This window comes from Osmerus mordax, chromosome 9 (assembly GCF_038355195.1).
Source record: "Osmerus mordax isolate fOsmMor3 chromosome 9, fOsmMor3.pri, whole genome shotgun sequence".
NCBI classification, from domain to species: Eukaryota; Metazoa; Chordata; class Actinopteri; order Osmeriformes; family Osmeridae; genus Osmerus; species Osmerus mordax.
In genome coordinates this window covers 15,133,802-15,151,518 of record NC_090058.1, presented here as the reverse complement: position 1 = coordinate 15,151,518, position 17,717 = coordinate 15,133,802, and the positions used below count along the sequence as shown (strand labels likewise).

Sequence of the window (17,717 nt, the reverse complement as noted above, 5' to 3'; positions counted from 1 at the left end):
TAGCTATCTATAAAAACTTGTGGATTAGATTTTGCTCACGGCAGCAATGGCGCTCTCTAATCTTGCTGCGGTCGCCTTGCTGTCGGTGGTTGGCCTGTGTAGATGCGACTACAAACCTACCTGGGAATCAATCGACTCTCGACCATTACCAGAATGGTATGACCAGGCGAAGTTCGGAATCTTCATACACTGGGGTGTATTTTCGGTTCCCAGCTTCGGTAGTGAGTGGTTCTGGTAAGTTGTATTTTTAGATTTTATCGCAAATTAACAAACGACAGTCGTATTTCACCCGTTGAAGGGGAATGTTGTTTTATTAGTTTAACTTTTTGTTTGTATTTCCAGGTATTATTTACAGAAACAGAAACTGCAGCCTTATGTAGACTTCATGAAGAACAATTATCCTCCAGACTTCCAGTACCAAGACTTTGCCCCCCAGTTCACCGCCGAGTTCTTCGACCCCAAAGAGTGGACTGATATATTTGCCTCGTCAGGGGCCAAATACATTGTCCTCACCACTAAACACCACGAAGGTGTGTAACATTAGCTATCCCTGTCTGTTATAGGAGACACTCATCCTAATTTAGGGTGACCAGACGTCCTCTCGAACCCCCCCCTCCCCGTCGACACGACGAAGTGTCCTCTTTTTCACAAACTCAAATGTGGTCACCCTATCCTAACTGGAACAATGACATGAAACATGCATTGTCTTAGTCATACTAATTAGGAGGGAGGAAGTTTATAAAGCGTTATCTGTATGTGTTATTTCTTAAGGTTTCACACTATGGGGCTCCAAGTACTCGTGGAACTGGAATGCCATGGACGTGGGCCCCAAGCGGGACTTGGTGGGGGACATGGCAGTTGCTCTCCGGGCCAACAGTGACCTGCGCCTGGGGCTGTACCACTCTTTGTTTGAGTGGTTCAACCCACTGTGGCAGCAGGATGCCGCTAACGTGTTCTCCACAAATGTCTTCCCCACTTCCAAAACCCTGCCTGAGCTCTATGAGATAGTGACCAAGTACAAGCCCGAGTTGCTATGGTCTGATGGGGATGGAAACGCACCTGATAAGTACTGGAACAGCACTGGGTTCCTCGCCTGGCTGTACAACGAAAGGTAACAGAAGTTGCTACATGCATGGGGGATGGCTATGCCTCAGTGGTGGAGCATGTGACTGCACATCAAGATGTCCCAGGTTCAAATCACCCTGTATGTGACTTTGGCTAAAAGTGTCTACTAAATAATGACATGATGTAAACATTCAGTTAGTGACCCCATTCGTAATCTGCCATGATTTGATTGTCCTCCATTTACAAGAAACTCTGGAAGGGAAGTTGGACTATGGCGGCAAATATGACAAAAGTGTTTATTTTTTAACTTCCTAAGCCCAGTGAAGGAGACGGTGGTGACCAACGACCGCTGGGGCTACGGCTCCATCTGCAAGCACGGCGGCTACTACACCTGCGCTGACCGCTACCAGCCAGGCCACCTACTCAAACACAAGTGGGAGAACTGCATGACCATAGACAGCAAGTCCTGGGGCTACAGGCGAAACGCCCCTCTCCAAGATTACATCAAGATTGAGCAACTTGTGCAAGTGAGTTATGAATGCTGAATTTTTCCATATCTTTCTGCATGACAAACAGTTTTATCTATGGAAAAATGACTCGGCATGAAGTCCGTAAAGGTTGAAGTCCGTAATGGTTTTCTGTGAGATATTGTAAAGTTTAGTTTATATCTTCAATTACTTTGAGGTAGGCCTTCATCCACAACAGCATTGTACATTGCCTTGGTTTTTGTCTTGATGTTCTGAATTGTTTTAGGATAGGTATAAAAGCTCAAAGGGAATTTATTTTTTAATTTGTGTGTCGTTAACAGGAACACAGCTGAGACAGGTAGTGGTATTGTCTCTCTAGGAAACCTGTGAATGATTAGCTGAACTGTGTGTGTGTCTGTCTCAGACCCTGGTGGAGACTGTTTCATGTGGAGGGAACCTGCTGATGAACGTGGGACCCACTCACGACGGTAGGATTGCCCCGATCTTTGAGGAGCGGCTCCGGCAGATGGGCCAGTGGCTGAAGGTCAACGGGGAGGCCATTTACAACACCTCAGCTTGGAGGGCCCAGAAGGACAACACTACTGCCGGAGTTTGGTCTGTTCTCATTCTTAATGTTCCTAATGTTCAGGATCACCGAGTTGTGCTTGTACATCATACTAGTGTTTACGGTTGTTTACATGCAATAATATGCTTGTTTTGTTATTTATTTGTATAGGTACACAAGTAAACCACAGGAGAAGGCCATCTATGCCATGTTTTTCGAGTGGCCCGTTGATGGGAAGTTGTTTCTGCAAGAGCCTGTTGTGACAGGGCAGACTGAGGTAAAACATTTAAAACATTCTGTTTAATTTGGCTATGAATACAGGAAGTATGGACACATGACACACACTGTTCAGTAGAATTCAATTGGGGAAGAGGGTGGAGGGACTGGTTTGGTTACATTTAGTGGTTGAGACGCTTTGAACGTGCATGAATTGTGTATTGTGTGTGTGGTGTTCCATTTAGTGTGGGACACATACTTTGCCTTTCTTGCCCTAAAAGGTGGTGCTTCTTGGTCAAAAGCCATTAAAATGGGAGCCTTCAAAGCCTAGTGGGATGACTGTGTTCCTGCCCCAGCTGTCCTACAGTGAGATGCCATGCCAGTGGGCCTGGACACTGAGACTGACAGCTGCCACGTAGAGGAGGAAGAGGTGGGACTGGAGGAGGAGGAGGGGATAGCAGGAGAAAACAAGGGAAGTCCAGTTTGCTGTCAGGTTAGAGGCAATGCAAATCATCTCTAAAATTCTTTGGGACATTGCCTGTACTGCCTGAACTAATACTTGAATAATAAAATGAAGTTTTAATGTGAATTCAGTGCCAACTGACTGCATTCTGGAACTCAGGGTATAGAGATCAATTATTATTTTCGTTTAACAAATCAAATCTTTACTCTAGAATTTATCAGTGGTTTTTAAATCTTTGTTATTGAGAATTGCACTTTTTCTACGATTGATTTTACATTTTGTATGAGGGGAGTATAAATATTTCATCCATTCCACTGTGACTTGAAAATTCAATAAACATTATTTCTTATAATTGTTGTTTATAAACCCTTTTAACGTTATTTTGATTGTGCATAGAAAATAATTAATGATTGCGCTTTGACGGACCACGGGCTCCCTCTATTGGCGCACTGTGAGCTCGCAATGCGTCCGCCCTATTTTCAACTGAAGCATTTATCCGACGTGTTTGAGACCCGAGATGTGTAAAGAATAGCTAATATACATATCGTATTTCCATTTATAACAATCGTGATACGGAATGCTTCGGAATTAACGACACTAAATATGTTAGAACAAGCAAGGCTTCAAAGGACACGTGTAGAAAGTCTTTTTGGAAAAAGACATCTGCTGACCTCTATGTTCATGCGCCTTATTTTGGCCTGTTAAGTGTCCGTGCTGGAGGCAACGTGTGTGTATCAATGTTGTGTCTGCTCACTGTGTTGCACGCGCCTGAGAATGTGGGAGGTACTTGTTTAGCCAATGTTCCATGACGTGAAAATAGGGGGTTTGCAAGGGGTTCTCAAGTGCCCCCATATCACAGGGTAGTCCAGTACACGTAAACGCACAATTATGCAAACGGATCCTGTGATATCCACCTCGGCCTCCCAAACAAGGACAAGTGTTTGCACACATATGGAACTGGGAGTCTTATAGCGAAATTAAACCGTACTGACTGATGTCATATTTCCATAGGCTATTCTAAGTATTAGAACACTCCTAATTAAATGTTACTAAAGGGTTAAACAATAATGAATCCACATTTAGCCTACAGCGGAGCCATTTTGTCAGAACAGGCTACACATTATTTGGGGGGGATGGTACTATAATTATTTCTTGAGTTTATAGACCGGATGTGCTGCTCAGGTTTTGTTCGGGTGCATAGAACATGGAGACAATGTGGAACTGTTGGCCTTACGTTGCCATGGGAACTCACAATCGTGCCAGATGTAAACTCAGATGAGTGAACGCAAATAACACAGCCTGTCTCCACTGATCATCTGAGAAGCACCTGCCTACCACTGTCCTGATGTGTTTCTCATCAACATAGTACCCCCCCCCCCCTCTCTCCCTCTCCCTCTCGCCTACACATTCTGTCCCCCATCAGTCTGAAATCTCATATTATTAGAGGATTGCTGGTAGGAGGGTGCATGTGAGGCATTCAATCACATGCAAATTAGTTGCGGATGTGAGCTGGTCAGCAGAGCTGTGTGCCTCAGATAGTGGAAATGCCAAGCAGTGTGGAACTTCCAGCGGGACCGACCATTATATTTATAGAGACAGGCGACTTGACCTTCACTGCACATTGAGTATCAGCCATTTTAGTGCCGCTCATCTAGATACTGAATACAGCATTACGGGCCTTCCCTGCAATGCAGTCGTATGTTCAGCTTCAAGTTCATCTCAGTCCCGGTTGATCAAGACCTGTAGTCTCATTCTGTATGAAGCATATGGAATTACATTTGATTAATTTGGACCTACTTTAAAAAAAGAAAAAACTTTTTGAATGTTACAACAGAAGGCTAAATGAATTAACTGTCATTTGTGACATTGCAGTTCTGCTATTAGGCTTTGAAAGTAATTTAATGAAACATGTTTGCAAATAATTGTCCTGATTCTACATGGTTGTTATGTAAGTAAGGCCTAAGTAAGCAAACCTTTGTCTGCTTGACAGTTTTATGTTAGCCTACCAATAAGCCTCTAGTTGATAGCCCCCCCCCACACACACACACACACACACACACACACACTATAGTAAGCCCAGCTGGGGCAAACCTCTAACCAAGGTCTCCTATTCATAGACACGCAAAGTTGTTCTCACCTCCGTTCCTACTGAAACTGAAGAAGACGGTCAACGCAGATCTGCTATTTTTAGTTGTGTTTATTGTATTGTATTGAAAGGGCAAAGTTTTACCTAAATGACAGGGGAACCTAAACAGAAGGGTCAACAATGTCCAGTAAAATAATATACTGGATATAATTTTATTGACATATAGTGATTACTTTGGTTATGTAGCCAAATCTCTTCCGTTGGAAATGAGACGATATTGTAGTCTAAATGATATAAAGGTAGGCTATTTCTGTAAGGTATTTCTCTACTGACTGTTGGGTTTGCCTGAAAGCTACGTTTTAATCATAGGCTACATTTCTATTTCCTTGACCTACGGTCGGTCAGATTATGCTTTTCAGTGTATACAGGATGTGGTTTCCCTTAGCGCATCTATAAAGCATGCTACCTGCAGGTAGTCCCCCTTTGATTCTATCAGCTGCCAGGTTGTCCCCAATTCAGTCAGCCAATAGCATGGACTGTGCATCGTTTTACTGATCTCCGATTAACATCTGGGAAGTGACAGAAAAGGTCGGCAGATATATAATTCGTGACGATTAGACGTGAGACAGTAAGCGTTTTGTTTTTACAGACCTTACACGTACCTCTTAGTGTATTCTAGTTTATTAACAAATGCAAGTCATAGAAATATTTATTGTAGCCTTCGTTTGACAATATTTTGTCTTTTAAGCGATTGGGATATTTTTATCTTCGTTTTGTGTAAAGTAGCATATTGCCCGTCAACGAGAGATTAAGCAATTGCTGCTTCACCAGAGACCACTGAGAAAGTGTCCTTAAACGTGGTGTGTTGTGTAAGCCCTCTCAGGGCCCCTTTGCTATTTTTGTGCCTTGGTCCGCGTCACGGTTGGGTATTTTCTCCGGTGACTGGCTCACATCAATAGATCTTCTAATGCCTACTCAGTCAGCCAGCCGCGTTTGATTGATGAGGTTTTATACCTTGCTGATTTTTTTTCTTCTTCCTGATTTCAGTTTCATTCATTAGCCCAAATATGCGGATAATGGACAACTGGAATATACAATACGAGGAATGTCACATGTGACCGGCAATATGGGACAAGGGAGAATACGACTGTCGGGTTTGTATGAGGGGGTTATGTTTGATACCTCGGCGGCTGTTTCTGTGTATGGGGTGGTTTTTCGGCTAACCACAGACCTTGAGGTTGTCTGCATTTAAACCAGGCAGTAATAGCCCACGCTGATGGTTGTTCTAAATGCTGTGTACTGGGCACTACAGTATCATATGATGGGGATTACACCCCAGTGTCCCAAACAGTGTAATCTTCTTATTATATTCATGTATTTCATGTCATCTTAGACACCGTAACTACCCCTTCTAATAAACGCTATAGGCTCAGACGTGGGACTGCAGTATGGATGTTGTCCATTTATACAGTAATTGCCTCATTGTTCTCTTGCAGTATGCTGTAAGCTGTGTGGTGCTTGTTGTTGTTATTCTGCCATTCCTCATCGACTTGGAAAGTGCATGCACCATCAGAACCCTCCACCCACAACCATTCACAACACCATCCTACCACCCACCTCCTCCACAGTAGCACTCCAGTGTCAGTATTGTACAATGGGTTGATACAGCTCTACTACCTCCACAAGGCAGAGACAGATTTCTGAATGGGGGGCTTTGATGATGTATGAGCACACAAAGTCTGCCTGTTGAGTTAACGTGTTGTTCAGTGTTACTTTGTATGCTCTGGAAGTGTAGGCTTCATTCCCTCTCTCAGGAGTTCAAAGGTATTCGTTGTTTGTGGTGGTTTACTAGAGCTTGTCTTGTCTCTGTCTGCCTCTTTCTCTCCTCTCAATGCCGAGAAAGGATGGAAACAGCAATGAGGTCGTGACCTTGAAGAGAGCAGGATCCAGGGGTGTACAGTGTTGTCACCTCTGACATCCCTTACCTCTGTAAACCTCATCTCTCGGCACCCACTGGCCCAAGCGAGCCACCTTCATACGCCTTCCCTCTTTCCCTGTCTCTCCATGAAAGGCCCCCAGAAACAGAATGGATGACTGTGGCACAGAGTCTTCTAGAACCGGCGGTGTGAGGCCATTTGTCACAAATATTCGGTGTTGGTTCTCAGGCTTGCAGCTGCTTTTATCTAGACATCTTGAGAGTCACCTTGGATTTCTGTCCTCAGGTTCATGCCTGGGGAGCTGCTGTAACAAAGACGGAGAGAGAGGAGTGAGAGAGAGAGGGAGAGTTAGAGAGAGAGAGAGAGAGAGAGAGAGAGAGAGAGAGAGAGAGAGAGAGAGAGAGAGAGAGAGAGAATGAAAGAGAGATAGAGAGGAGAGAGAGACGTAGGATGTCCTAATTAAGGGGAACTCAGAGGGTTTGAACCAGATAATCTTGCATAACCTCGTTATAGTGCATACAGCCTATGATACTGAGAAGATAGAAGTAATTTTCCCTCAGAGACCCAGGCCCCTGCTGTGGAGCTTGTGTGTAAAGGCACTTTAGCTCAACAATGCCTCAGACTGGCCCTGTAATGACAGGCACAGACTCCAGTTGTAACTAAAGATCATGGAAGGATGCTACTTGTACAAGACTGATTTTGGGGCTAAACAAGAACAGATCCCCTGGGTCTGTTAGTCGCAGGGTTACGGCAAGGATTGCGTTTTAGTGTGTGGAAAAAATAAGCCTCACACAGGCTCAAAGCTAACTTAACCAAACGCCATGTTACGTTGTAAGCACTACACGTGCTTGCACACACGTTCTCACACACACACGCACACACACACACAGTTCTGCAGTAAATGTAGGGCATCAGCCAGGGGTAAGATGAGGTTGTGGAGGTATTTTAAAGGCTGGTAAAAAGACTGATTTTTCCATTCCATTCCTGCTGTGCACATTGCTCGTTATACATTTTATACACCACTTTTTGTTTATTTGAAGGATTTTAAGAGGGCAATCATTTTGATTAGGAGACTATTAGCATGTTTGATTTGGTTTCTGTCATATTAGATTCTATTTTATACTTGATCTGAGTGCGAAAGAGTAATAGAGTTGCTTTGTTTATCATGAAAGAACTTGGAATATTCTATGATTATAATTATAGTTTTGTTTGTCTTTACCTGAGCAATCATTCTTAGCATGACTAGCTAGTATCATGTTTTTATCAACTTTTTAATGTCTCATTTTACAAATTATAATTTCTCTGTTTCTTTGGTTTCTTTCAGATGTCCCTGTCCTGCAGCTAATTCGCATATCTGCTAATATTATTAAGATTACATAACAGACATTATCCGGAAATCGATCCTCAAAGAAGGTGACATTGGATTAACAGGAGTCACTTGAAACTACAGCTGAAGAGAAATGCTCTGTGTTGCCCCGGGGGAGGAATGTTGAACAGAGAAAAAGGACATCAGAGCCAGCAACTGTTCAGGCTATAAGAGGAAGCCCCTGGGTGGATTTAGAGGGGGAGGGACTCGAACCTACAACCTCCGGTGGCTCCAAGTGGAAACACATGTGCATCATCAGAAATGCCTCTCTCAGGGAAAAGGCAGCAGCCGTTAGAGGATCAGCGCTCCCCCCAGCCCCTTGCCGCAGGCCATCGTTACCATGAGCTACCCTTGTACACTCCTCAGGAAGACCAGTCACTTACCTTCGCCAGACAGAAGACCGTCAGCCAATTGGCGTCAGTGCCATCCCTGGGAGGCTGTGGGCCCTCCCCCTTGAGGAAGTCCCCCACTTTATCCCTGGTCCTCCAGCCACAGGGACCCCAGTCAGGCACAGAGTTGCTATCGGAGGAAGTGTGTAAGATAGAGCCGAAACCGCAAAAGCCTGGGAAGTATGTTTGTGATTATTGTGGAAGGGCTTGTGCCAAACCCAGTGTGCTCAAGAAGCATATCCGCTCGCACACCGGCGAACGGCCCTATCCCTGCATCCCATGTGGGTTCTCCTTTAAAACTAAGAGTAATTTATATAAACACAGAAAATCTCATGCTCACTCTGTCAAAGCTGGAACAGTGCCATTTTCAGAACTGGGATCTTACAGTGCCAACATGGATCAGGGGTCCCTGGAAGGGGAAGGGGAGCTGTATTCCGACGCCGAGCAGAGCTCAGACACAGACGAGGACACACTCACCGACTCTCTGTTAGTGGATTCGGAGGAACCAGATAGTGTTGCCGTGAAAACATCCCATCTCATGGCACAGAAACAGGGATCCACAATGACGCCGATTGAGGACGGCTCATCCCAGATCAAAGAAATCAATGCATCTCTTGCTCTAGCTCAGGTCAGCCCTGCAATCCAATCTAGCACCATCAAGCAAAGGCTTGCGCTGCGGCTCTCGGAAAAGAGAAGCAGCGACACTGACCAGTCCCTCTCCCTCCCCAGCCAGTCTAGCAAAGGCAGCACAGACTCTGGTTACTTCTCTCGCTCTGAGAGTGCAGAGCACCAGAGCGGTCCCCCAAACACCAACGCCAAGTCCTATCAAGAAATCATGTTTGGGAAGTGTTACAGACCAAGTCCCAAACAGACGGCTGTTGTGACTTGCAGGGCCAACTCTAGCGATTCCACGCATAGAGAGGGGAAGGGTTCAGAGAGGGGGGTATCCCGTGTTTTCACGCAGGAGAAAGAACTGGTTGAGTCCATCAAAATAAACACAAGGTCGTTCACGAGAGAGGAGATTAAAGATTCCCAGCTGGACCCTGCCTCTGATGCCGGGCCTCTCTTCCGGAGCAACTCCATGCCCACGTCATCGGCAGCCTGCCTCAGTATGCCACAAGGCCTGCGAGGCAGCCACTCCTTTGATGAGCGCACGAGCCCCGGAGGGATGAGGAGGCTCCGAAGACAGGCTGCCTTCGAACTCTCCGTTCATGAAAGCCACACCGAGACCGAAAACTTCGCAAACGTGGCTGAGAGCCCCCAGCCCGCACCGTCGGGGATGGGCGGGGAAGGTCTCTCTGAGACGGTATCCTGCGCAGCACTTCAGAAGCAAGGGCTGGAACTAGCGACGAGGAAACGTCGGAAGGAGAAAAGGGAGGAGGAGGATTCTGTGGGGCCATATGACAGGCGCTGTGACCTGTCTGAGGAGAGGCAGGACTTAGCCAGGCTTTATGAATCACAACAGCTCAGCCGTGGGGCCGGGCACAGCGTGCACACTCAGCTGGACAGACACGACATGGAGGTCTTAGTCAGCCCTGAAGCCATAGGAAGAAAGTCTTTAGGTAATGTAATTTCTGTCATTCAGCACACAAACTCATTAAACAGGTCTCAGTCTGAACCATATCAAAGTCAGAGGCAGGACAGCATTTGTTCACTGCAAACCGCAAAGCACGTTGAAGTGCAGGAGAGACTGAGTAGAGCTGAGATTATGAGGCATCAGTTGAGTGAGTGTAGACTAGACCAGTCATATCAAATGGGCCCCAAGCTAGTCCGCCAGTCTAACATCCAGGTCCCAGAGATCAGGGTCACTGTCGAGCCTGACACCCCAGAGAAAGTCCCGGAAGTTCAGGTAAAAGAGCCTGAAAAGCACGTGGAGGAGTTCCAGTGGCCTCAGAGGAGCGAGACATTATCTCAGTTCCCCCCCGAAAAACTCCCCCCGAAGAAGAAGAGACTGCGCCTTGCTGACATCGAGCACTCCTCCGGAGAATCTAGTTTTGAGTCGGCATGCACTAGTCTCTCCCGGAGCCCCAGTCAGGACAGCAACTTATCCTACAGCTCCAGCTTTTCCTTTGACAGAGAGGACAGCTTCAAGTCAGTCTCCCCAGGACGCCCTGATGATGGTGGAAAGCCGCTGGAGTTCCTTGCTGTGCCAGGAAGTGGCAACTCCCTCTTGGTCCTGAACCAGCGTCAGCAACATGAGATGAGACGCTCCTCGTCTGAACAGGCCCCGTGCAACCTGCGCAGGGAGTTCCCCGAGGCGCGCAGCATGTCGTTTGACTACGGCAGTCTGTCTCCAACGTCCCGGCTTAGGCATGGGGGCGTCGCTGGGGCTGAACAAGACCCGAGTCATTTGGTGCGGCAGGAGTCCTTGAACATGGACCCTGAATTCACCCACTTGCGTCTGTTTCCCCAGTGTTACGGCAGCAGCGCTCTGGCGTTGTCCGCGTCCGCCGTGCTTTCACAGCCCCTGCCAGGATCTGCAACAGGTAACATCTGCCCTCAGCAGCCCCCCTCCAGCCTGACAGTCCCTGTCAGGATACAGACACACGTGCCGTGCTTTGGTAGCATCACGTACACCACAGTGTCTCAGATTTTGGACAGTCACCACAAGAACCAAGGTGTCGGTTCCACCACAGTCTCTTGTCAGCCCGTATTAGGTTACACCAGAGGACTTCTCTCTGAGCCACTAACAGTCCAGGTTCTCGATCTGTCCCTGGCCAAGCTGAAGACAGGCATCCCTCTATCCCTGACCTCCAGGACTATCTCAACCACCAACGCTTCCAGTGGCGGAGCCAGCAAGCGCGTGCTGTCTCCTGCCAGCAGCCTGGACCTGTTCATGGAGGTGAAACAGCAGAAGCGGGTGAAGGAGGAGAAAATGTTTGGCCAGATCGTGGAGGAGTTGAGTGCTGTGGAGTTGGGGAACCGCGGAATAACTGAGCAAAGGCACGTGTCGGAGTTGGGGAGTGTGTCCTCTCTGGGCTCTCAGGAAGAATCCCTGGGAGCACGCTTCACCTCAAAGCAGCACATGCTGACAGAGAGCTGTGATGTAACAGACTCAGCCATGGCTCGCTCTCCAGAGGAACCCAGCGCCCGGCCGTGTTCTCTGCAGTATGCAAGCGACCCCCCAGAGGGTGCCATGGACACCAAGGTGAAGATGGATACGTCAGAGCAGTTGGTGCACAGTCAAGACATCCTGTTCTCCGACTGCAAAGGCTCCAAAGTGCTACCTCAGTTTCCGAGTCTCGGCACAACAACAGGTGTGAGCTGGTGCTATCTGAACTTCACCAAGCCCTGCATCTCCCACAACGCGCCTCTTTCCTCCGTGTACGCTGCCTGGTGCGTGAGCTCGCATGACCCCAACCCCCCAGACCTCAGCACCTCGGCCTTCCTGGCCCTGTTGCGCTCCAAGCAGACGACAGATTCCTGCGCCTACACCATGGCAGCTATGCATCAGCCGGGGACGGGGAAAGTGGTGTCCTCGCTCCTCCTGTGGAGACAGAGACTGGAACAGGTGAGAGACATCTTCTTCCCCTCCCCTCGCCTCCCTTTCCCCCTCCTTCCCCAACCACTCCTGACCCCCCTACTCCCAAGCCCCACCGCCAGTCTTGGCACTGTGTGTGTGCGTTTACAGCACTAAGTCACATCCTTACACACCGTGCCATTAAAGCATTGTGTTACATTGTCAATATCCTGTGTGCTTAAACGGCATGTTAACAAGAATGTTTGGTCATCTGTTTCAGCTCCAGAGGAAACCAGAGCTGAGAGAGGTGGACCTCCCCTGTGGGAGGAGACCCAAGGACACCAGCTGCAGGGGCAAGGCTGCAAAGGAGGACTGGAAGGAGCGGGAGGCCCCGCCAAAGCAAGCTGCACCCACTCGCATCAAGATCTTCGAAGGAGGGTTGGTCATGACAACATAAACATTGTACACATAGCGCAGGATGAAACGTTAACACGTGTGTGAGGATTTTAGCATGGCTGATCGAAAGATTTGATCGAAACTGTGATATATGTTTTCCTGTCAACCCCTGTCATTTGCAAAATGGTCCTTTATTATTAGGTTGTATATCTATCTCTTCTGACTGAAGATTGGTTGATACACAGCTGACAATATAGGCATAAGCTGTTATAGAATTTGGAGTTTGCAAATGTTTGACTTCTTACTTCTAAAACTGTAGTTTTTAATATTTAACATAAAGAACTCCCAGTTTTACAACTGAGAGGCATTTCACACATTCTGTGAACCCAGCATTACGTTGCTCCAAATGAAGGTCAGTCTCTTCCTGCCAGGTACAAGTCCAACGAGGACTACGTGTACGTGAGGGGCAGAGGCAGGGGGAAGTATATCTGCGAGGAGTGTGGCATCCGCTGTAAGAAACCAAGCATGCTGAAGAAACACATCCGCACACACACGGACGTGAGACCGTACGTCTGCAGGGTCTGCAACTTCGCCTTCAAAACTAAAGGTGCTCAAAGATTTCCTTAAGTCTCTTTGCTTATTTCATGAATGTGAAAGGAATGCCATTTGTAATCGTCAAATGTAATGTATGGCATACAGGAAACCTGACCAAACACATGAAATCGAAGGCTCACATGAAGAAGTGTCTGGAGCTGGGGGTGTCCGTCTCCCTGGACGATGCAGAGATACAGGAGTTTGGTAAGAACAATGGATGGATGCCTTCTTGGGCTGTTTATTGTGTACTAAAATATGTATCTTGAAATTGCACGACAGCAGTTAGAAAGCAACTGGGTCCCCATAACATTGACGTTTGTAGATGTGTTTGTTGACAAAACAGATGACCTCCAGTCCAAGGCAGGCGGACTGAGTGCAGCCAAGCACCAGTTTTCCGACGCGGACGACTCCGACGGCATGGACGAAGAGATTGACGAAATCGATGAAGACGAGGAGGAGGATGAAGAATACGAGGGGGACTCTACTCCTAAAATGGGCTCCAGGAGTACGAGCCCCCAGCCCTGTGGCGTTGCCTCTCTGTCAGTCACCGCCACCGCTGTCATCCACGGCTGCTCGTTCATCCCCCTGCCAGACGCAGAGTTCCACCCCCAACCCACCTGCAGGAGGACGGGCACCGACCGCAGGAGCATCCTGGCCGTGGTTGACAATGACCAGAAAGAGAGACCACAGGAGGAGGACTCGCTGAACACGCTGTCCTCAGACCAGACCTGCTTGCTTTTCGACACCTATCCTTCCTGTCTGCTGTCACTGGGCTGGGAGTCCCCCCTGCGTGAACCATCTCCCTCCCGCCTCCGCTACCCCTCCCCCAGAAGAGAGCTCTCCCCTCGAGGACGCTCCTGCTCCTCCCCCCGATGGGACTCCACCCCCCTGCGGCCCAGCTCTCCCAGCCTGATCCCCATCCAGCACCTCTCCCCAGCCTCCATGGAAAGACCCCTGTCCCCCGGAGCGGAGCAGGGAGGGAGGAAGGAGCCATTGGCGAGGGGCCGTCAGAGGGTGGTCCTAAGGGCTGTGTCCCCGCGGCGAGGCTCGCACCAACACAGAGGAGGGGAGAAGATCAGGCACCAGGTCAAGACTGAGCTGGTCCCACAACCAGAGACCACAGAGATGGAACTGGTATGTGATAGGAACACCCTTATTAATCTGTCTGTACAGATATCGTAAAATGTCTGGTCAGATATCTTTGAATGTTTTTTTTTTGCATTCAAACATAAATTGGCAGGTTGTATTTGAGGGAATCAGAAGTGATGTTTTTGTCAGAATCAATTAGTCATCATTAGGAAGGTGTGATACTGTAAGGGCGCTCATGGTCACATGTTTTCCTTTAGGATCAACGGAGCAGCATACCCCAAAATCTGTCTGGTCCTGCCGGTTCCCCCCACCAGAACCTCCTCAGCCATCTACCCCTTCACTCCCAGTTGCAGACCCGGAGCCTCCTCCCTGTGGTTCCCATCGGTGGGATCCAGCTGCCGCCTTGCTCCCTGCTCTCCTCCAGCTCAGCCCAGGGTCCCTCTCCAGCTCCCAGCCCCCAGACCAGTGACAGCCCAGGAGGAAGCACTCTGGACGGCTACATCAGAGCTCAAGACAACGGGGAGGAAGACTCGACCCAGCAGTGTGACAGTCTCTCCCCCCACCAGGACTCCCTTGAGAATGCCCCGCACTTCACCATCAACAACATCAAGCAAGAAGAGAATGTCCAGACCTGCATGAAAGCAATCGCCTCCCTCAGCATCACCTCAGGGGATATTAAGTAGGCCCTCAACATAGAAACACCCTGGAGGATGGATACACCTCCAGTGTGCGTGGGTTTGCTAGATCCCACAATCCGCAGATCCCTCTGCCCATCCATGACCTCTTACATGACCTTTTAAGGCTTTATCTTGTCCATGGACTACCTTTACGGTTAAGAAGCAGCCATGTTGCTAGGTTTGCTAGAGACTGGTTTGATTTATTAATTCAGAGGCAGGAGTCCAGGGGACGTTTTGTGGGTAAATGTGCAATATGGAAAGAAATTAAGCTTAAATATCCCTTTATTTGACGTAGTAGTTTGCATATAATTGCACACAAACATATTTATTGATACAAATATCTATACCCAATGTGCATACAAACAATGTATGTGTACTTTAAAAATAGACTGTTGTTTAATGTATTCATATCGAATGGTGTAAGGGTGTAATTGTTAAAGTAAGGATTTAATCCTAAGGAAAATGAAGAAAAGGGTAGTGTCTGTATTTAAAAAAAACAGTCAGACCAAATTTTTGTAGACCTGCTTATTGTGCAATTTGGTGCTTTTGAATAAGCCTCATAATTCTGTGCCTTTTTATTTTGCTTCATTGCCCTGTTTTGTCATTACTGAGCAAGAAGAAGTGTTTCGGAAGTAATTTCCAAAGTGTCGGAAGTGAAGTGTTATTGTCAGTGAGATTGCTCTTATCCATAGCCTTTGATTTGTGTAAACTAAACTGCTGTTAAGCGCAGCTTGACTTCTGTTCTACAATCAACGTAAAATGTTTTACTTTGTTGCGTTTTCTCAGTGTTGTGGTTTATCTTTGCAAAATGCATGAGTTTTGTTATTGCACAATTAGAGAAATGTAATTATGTATAAGATGTCTTTATAACATTAGAAGGTAAGCACTTATCAATCCTGGTAAATATTTGAGTACTATTTATACACTATATAAATATATAGATACCTATACGTCTGCATCGGTGAGCAGGCTGAAATTGCTTTTTAACAGTCATTGCTTTATTGGCTTAACCGATTTTAGTTTGTTTGTAAAGACCATGGAACTAATGAATGTGAATATGCACTTTCATCTAAACTTGGATGACAAACTGATTTGGTTGGTTAAGAAGAAGCAACAATCAGAATTTATTCAAATATGAGTTTAAACATTCCAGTTATTTGATTGATTTCTCATTTTCTGTGCGTGTTCGGCGTGCGAGCTCACATGCAGGTACGGTAAGCATCAGGGGCTTGCTTTGTATTTATTTTAAGCGTCGCAAAACGACTATCATTACTGTTTTATGTACTGTAGTATGATTATGTTTAGGTGTCGAAGGTTTGGCTAGGATGCTTCAGCTCAAAACCTTTTTCACTTAAATGCATATTTACTTTCTGTCATTTGATGACTTCAGCTGTGGCGTTGCATCCGGGATCTTCTATGTGATTTGTTGGTATCTGTTTGAAGGTATTTTGACTTCAGTTTAATGTAAGGACAAAGGGAAACTTCTATTCAGAATAACAACCGTCTACTACGACAGGGAAAGAAAATCACATTTACATCTTCAAAAGTAACAAACACTAGTTTGTTCAATATTTTGTAAACAGATTTTATTCCCTCATGTTTACATTATGAATTACTGGTGTACTTCTCATTTTAGTTTGAACACATCGAGTTTTGAGTGTAATGATCCAAATGTTAACAATGTATAATGCCAACAGTGTTCAATGCTCGTTCTTGATTAACGGAAATGGGTGGTCTTCATTTTCCGTTCCATTTGAATTCAATGTTTGTGACTGTTAAAATTGTTTTATTTTGTATTGTATTTACGGAACTGGATTGTGCCTCATGTTTTCAACACTCCCTGTGCACATACAGAGAACAGATTATTTATCTCTGCAATGGCATTTTAAAGGTACATTTTGGGGCATAATCGCTTGTTTAGTTGTTAAGCGTCATTATGGATAGTACGGAAGGAGTGCCTCTTTTACTCTAATAGGGAATTTATTGTTTGGTGCTCTACTTTTTAAGATTACATTTAAAATTGTTTTAAAAGAAGATACTCCTAATCTATGCATGTGTTGAGTCTTATTGTTGCACAGTCTCCTACCCAAGATTTATACTGCATGTCAATCAAATTCACATTTACAGTTTAGAATGAAATGAAATCAAACTTTATCCGTTTAGTCCTTTTTACAAGAAATGTCATGCAGGGCTTCACAGATCAGCACCTATGCCTAAACCATCGGGGCACCCTTAACGTCCAATGAGGTTCCATGTTCCAACGTGTGCATAAATCCTGAGGGCATTCTTTCAAAATGAAAGTGAAAAGCTTCAAACAACACACTGACATCTTCTGGTGTGAAACAATCACCCCAATTGAAATAAAACAGCTTAAGTAATTACATAGAATAGGCTACTTTTTCTGCATTTAACACTGCTGACAGTGAGATAAACTTGCAGCAAATACAATGTGTACAGTATCACTGTAGGGATTAGGGTCTGATTCTCCCAGTAAGGTCTAGGGGCTAATTATCCAACTGGTTTACTCAAAACCTTTGTGGAAACTGATTACATCAAACTGTTAGTTTTCTAATCTCTAAAGTAAAAAAATAAATAATAGATTGTATAAACTACTATTAAAACGGCATTGCTTGTATTACTTAAATAGTTTGATGTCATTAGTTTCCACAAAAGTTATGAGTTCTGAATATATTGGGTCTGCAGGGCAGTGCTACTGTAGGAACTAGGGTTTAATTCTCCCAGTGTTAAAGACTAGTTGCTAATTCTCCCAATCCTACTGTAGGTACTAGGGTACTTTCAGTCACAGCAACTATTATTCTCAGTAAATCCAATTACTTCTAAGATACAGGACAAATAGCTGCAAAGACCACAAACGGACTACCCCAACATGGTGCTGAAGAATCCCCACAGAAGCCCGGTCCTGTCCTCAGTTCTCTTTCACATGAAG

At 46.1% G+C, this 17,717-nt stretch overlaps 2 protein-coding genes across 2 annotated transcripts; both read left to right on the top strand.

Moving 5' to 3' along the window:
- The first annotated feature begins 23 nt into the window (after nt 1-23).
- On the top strand, nt 24-3,128 carry LOC136949570 (plasma alpha-L-fucosidase-like). Its single transcript, XM_067243915.1, has 7 exons — nt 24-234; nt 343-530; nt 772-1,111; nt 1,382-1,592; nt 1,957-2,147; nt 2,269-2,374; nt 2,595-3,128. Exons 1-7 carry the CDS (start codon nt 47-49, stop codon nt 2,730-2,732), a joined length of 1,362 nt encoding a protein of 453 aa, XP_067100016.1. The 5' UTR covers nt 24-46; the 3' UTR covers nt 2,733-3,128.
- A 4,981-nt stretch (nt 3,129-8,109) lies between these two features.
- Nucleotides 8,110-16,815, top strand: hivep2b (HIVEP zinc finger 2b). The gene is made up of 6 exons (XM_067242536.1): nt 8,110-12,065; nt 12,295-12,452; nt 12,842-13,017; nt 13,110-13,208; nt 13,348-14,138; nt 14,351-16,815. The coding sequence occupies exons 1-6, from the start codon at nt 8,427-8,429 to the stop codon at nt 14,774-14,776; spliced, it is 5,289 nt and encodes a 1,762-aa protein (XP_067098637.1). The 5' UTR covers nt 8,110-8,426; the 3' UTR covers nt 14,777-16,815.
- The last annotated feature ends 902 nt before the right edge of the window (nt 16,816-17,717 follow it).

Excerpts from the sequence above, each read along its gene's own strand:
- LOC136949570 (XM_067243915.1), top strand. The coding sequence starts at position 47 with ATGGCGCTCTCTAATCTTGCTGCGGTCGCCTTGCTGTCGGTGGTTGGC. Across the intron at positions 1,112-1,381 it reads GCCTGGCTGTACAACGAAAG|CCCAGTGAAGGAGACGGTGG; the intron begins GTAACAGAAGTT and ends TAACTTCCTAAG. Across the intron at positions 2,375-2,594 it reads TTGTGACAGGGCAGACTGAG|GTGGTGCTTCTTGGTCAAAA; the intron begins GTAAAACATTTA and ends TTGCCCTAAAAG.
- hivep2b (XM_067242536.1), top strand. The coding sequence starts at position 8,427 with ATGCCTCTCTCAGGGAAAAGGCAGCAGCCGTTAGAGGATCAGCGCTCC. Across the intron at positions 13,018-13,109 it reads CTTCGCCTTCAAAACTAAAG|GAAACCTGACCAAACACATG; the intron begins GTGCTCAAAGAT and ends TATGGCATACAG. Across the intron at positions 13,209-13,347 it reads TGCAGAGATACAGGAGTTTG|ATGACCTCCAGTCCAAGGCA; the intron begins GTAAGAACAATG and ends TTGACAAAACAG.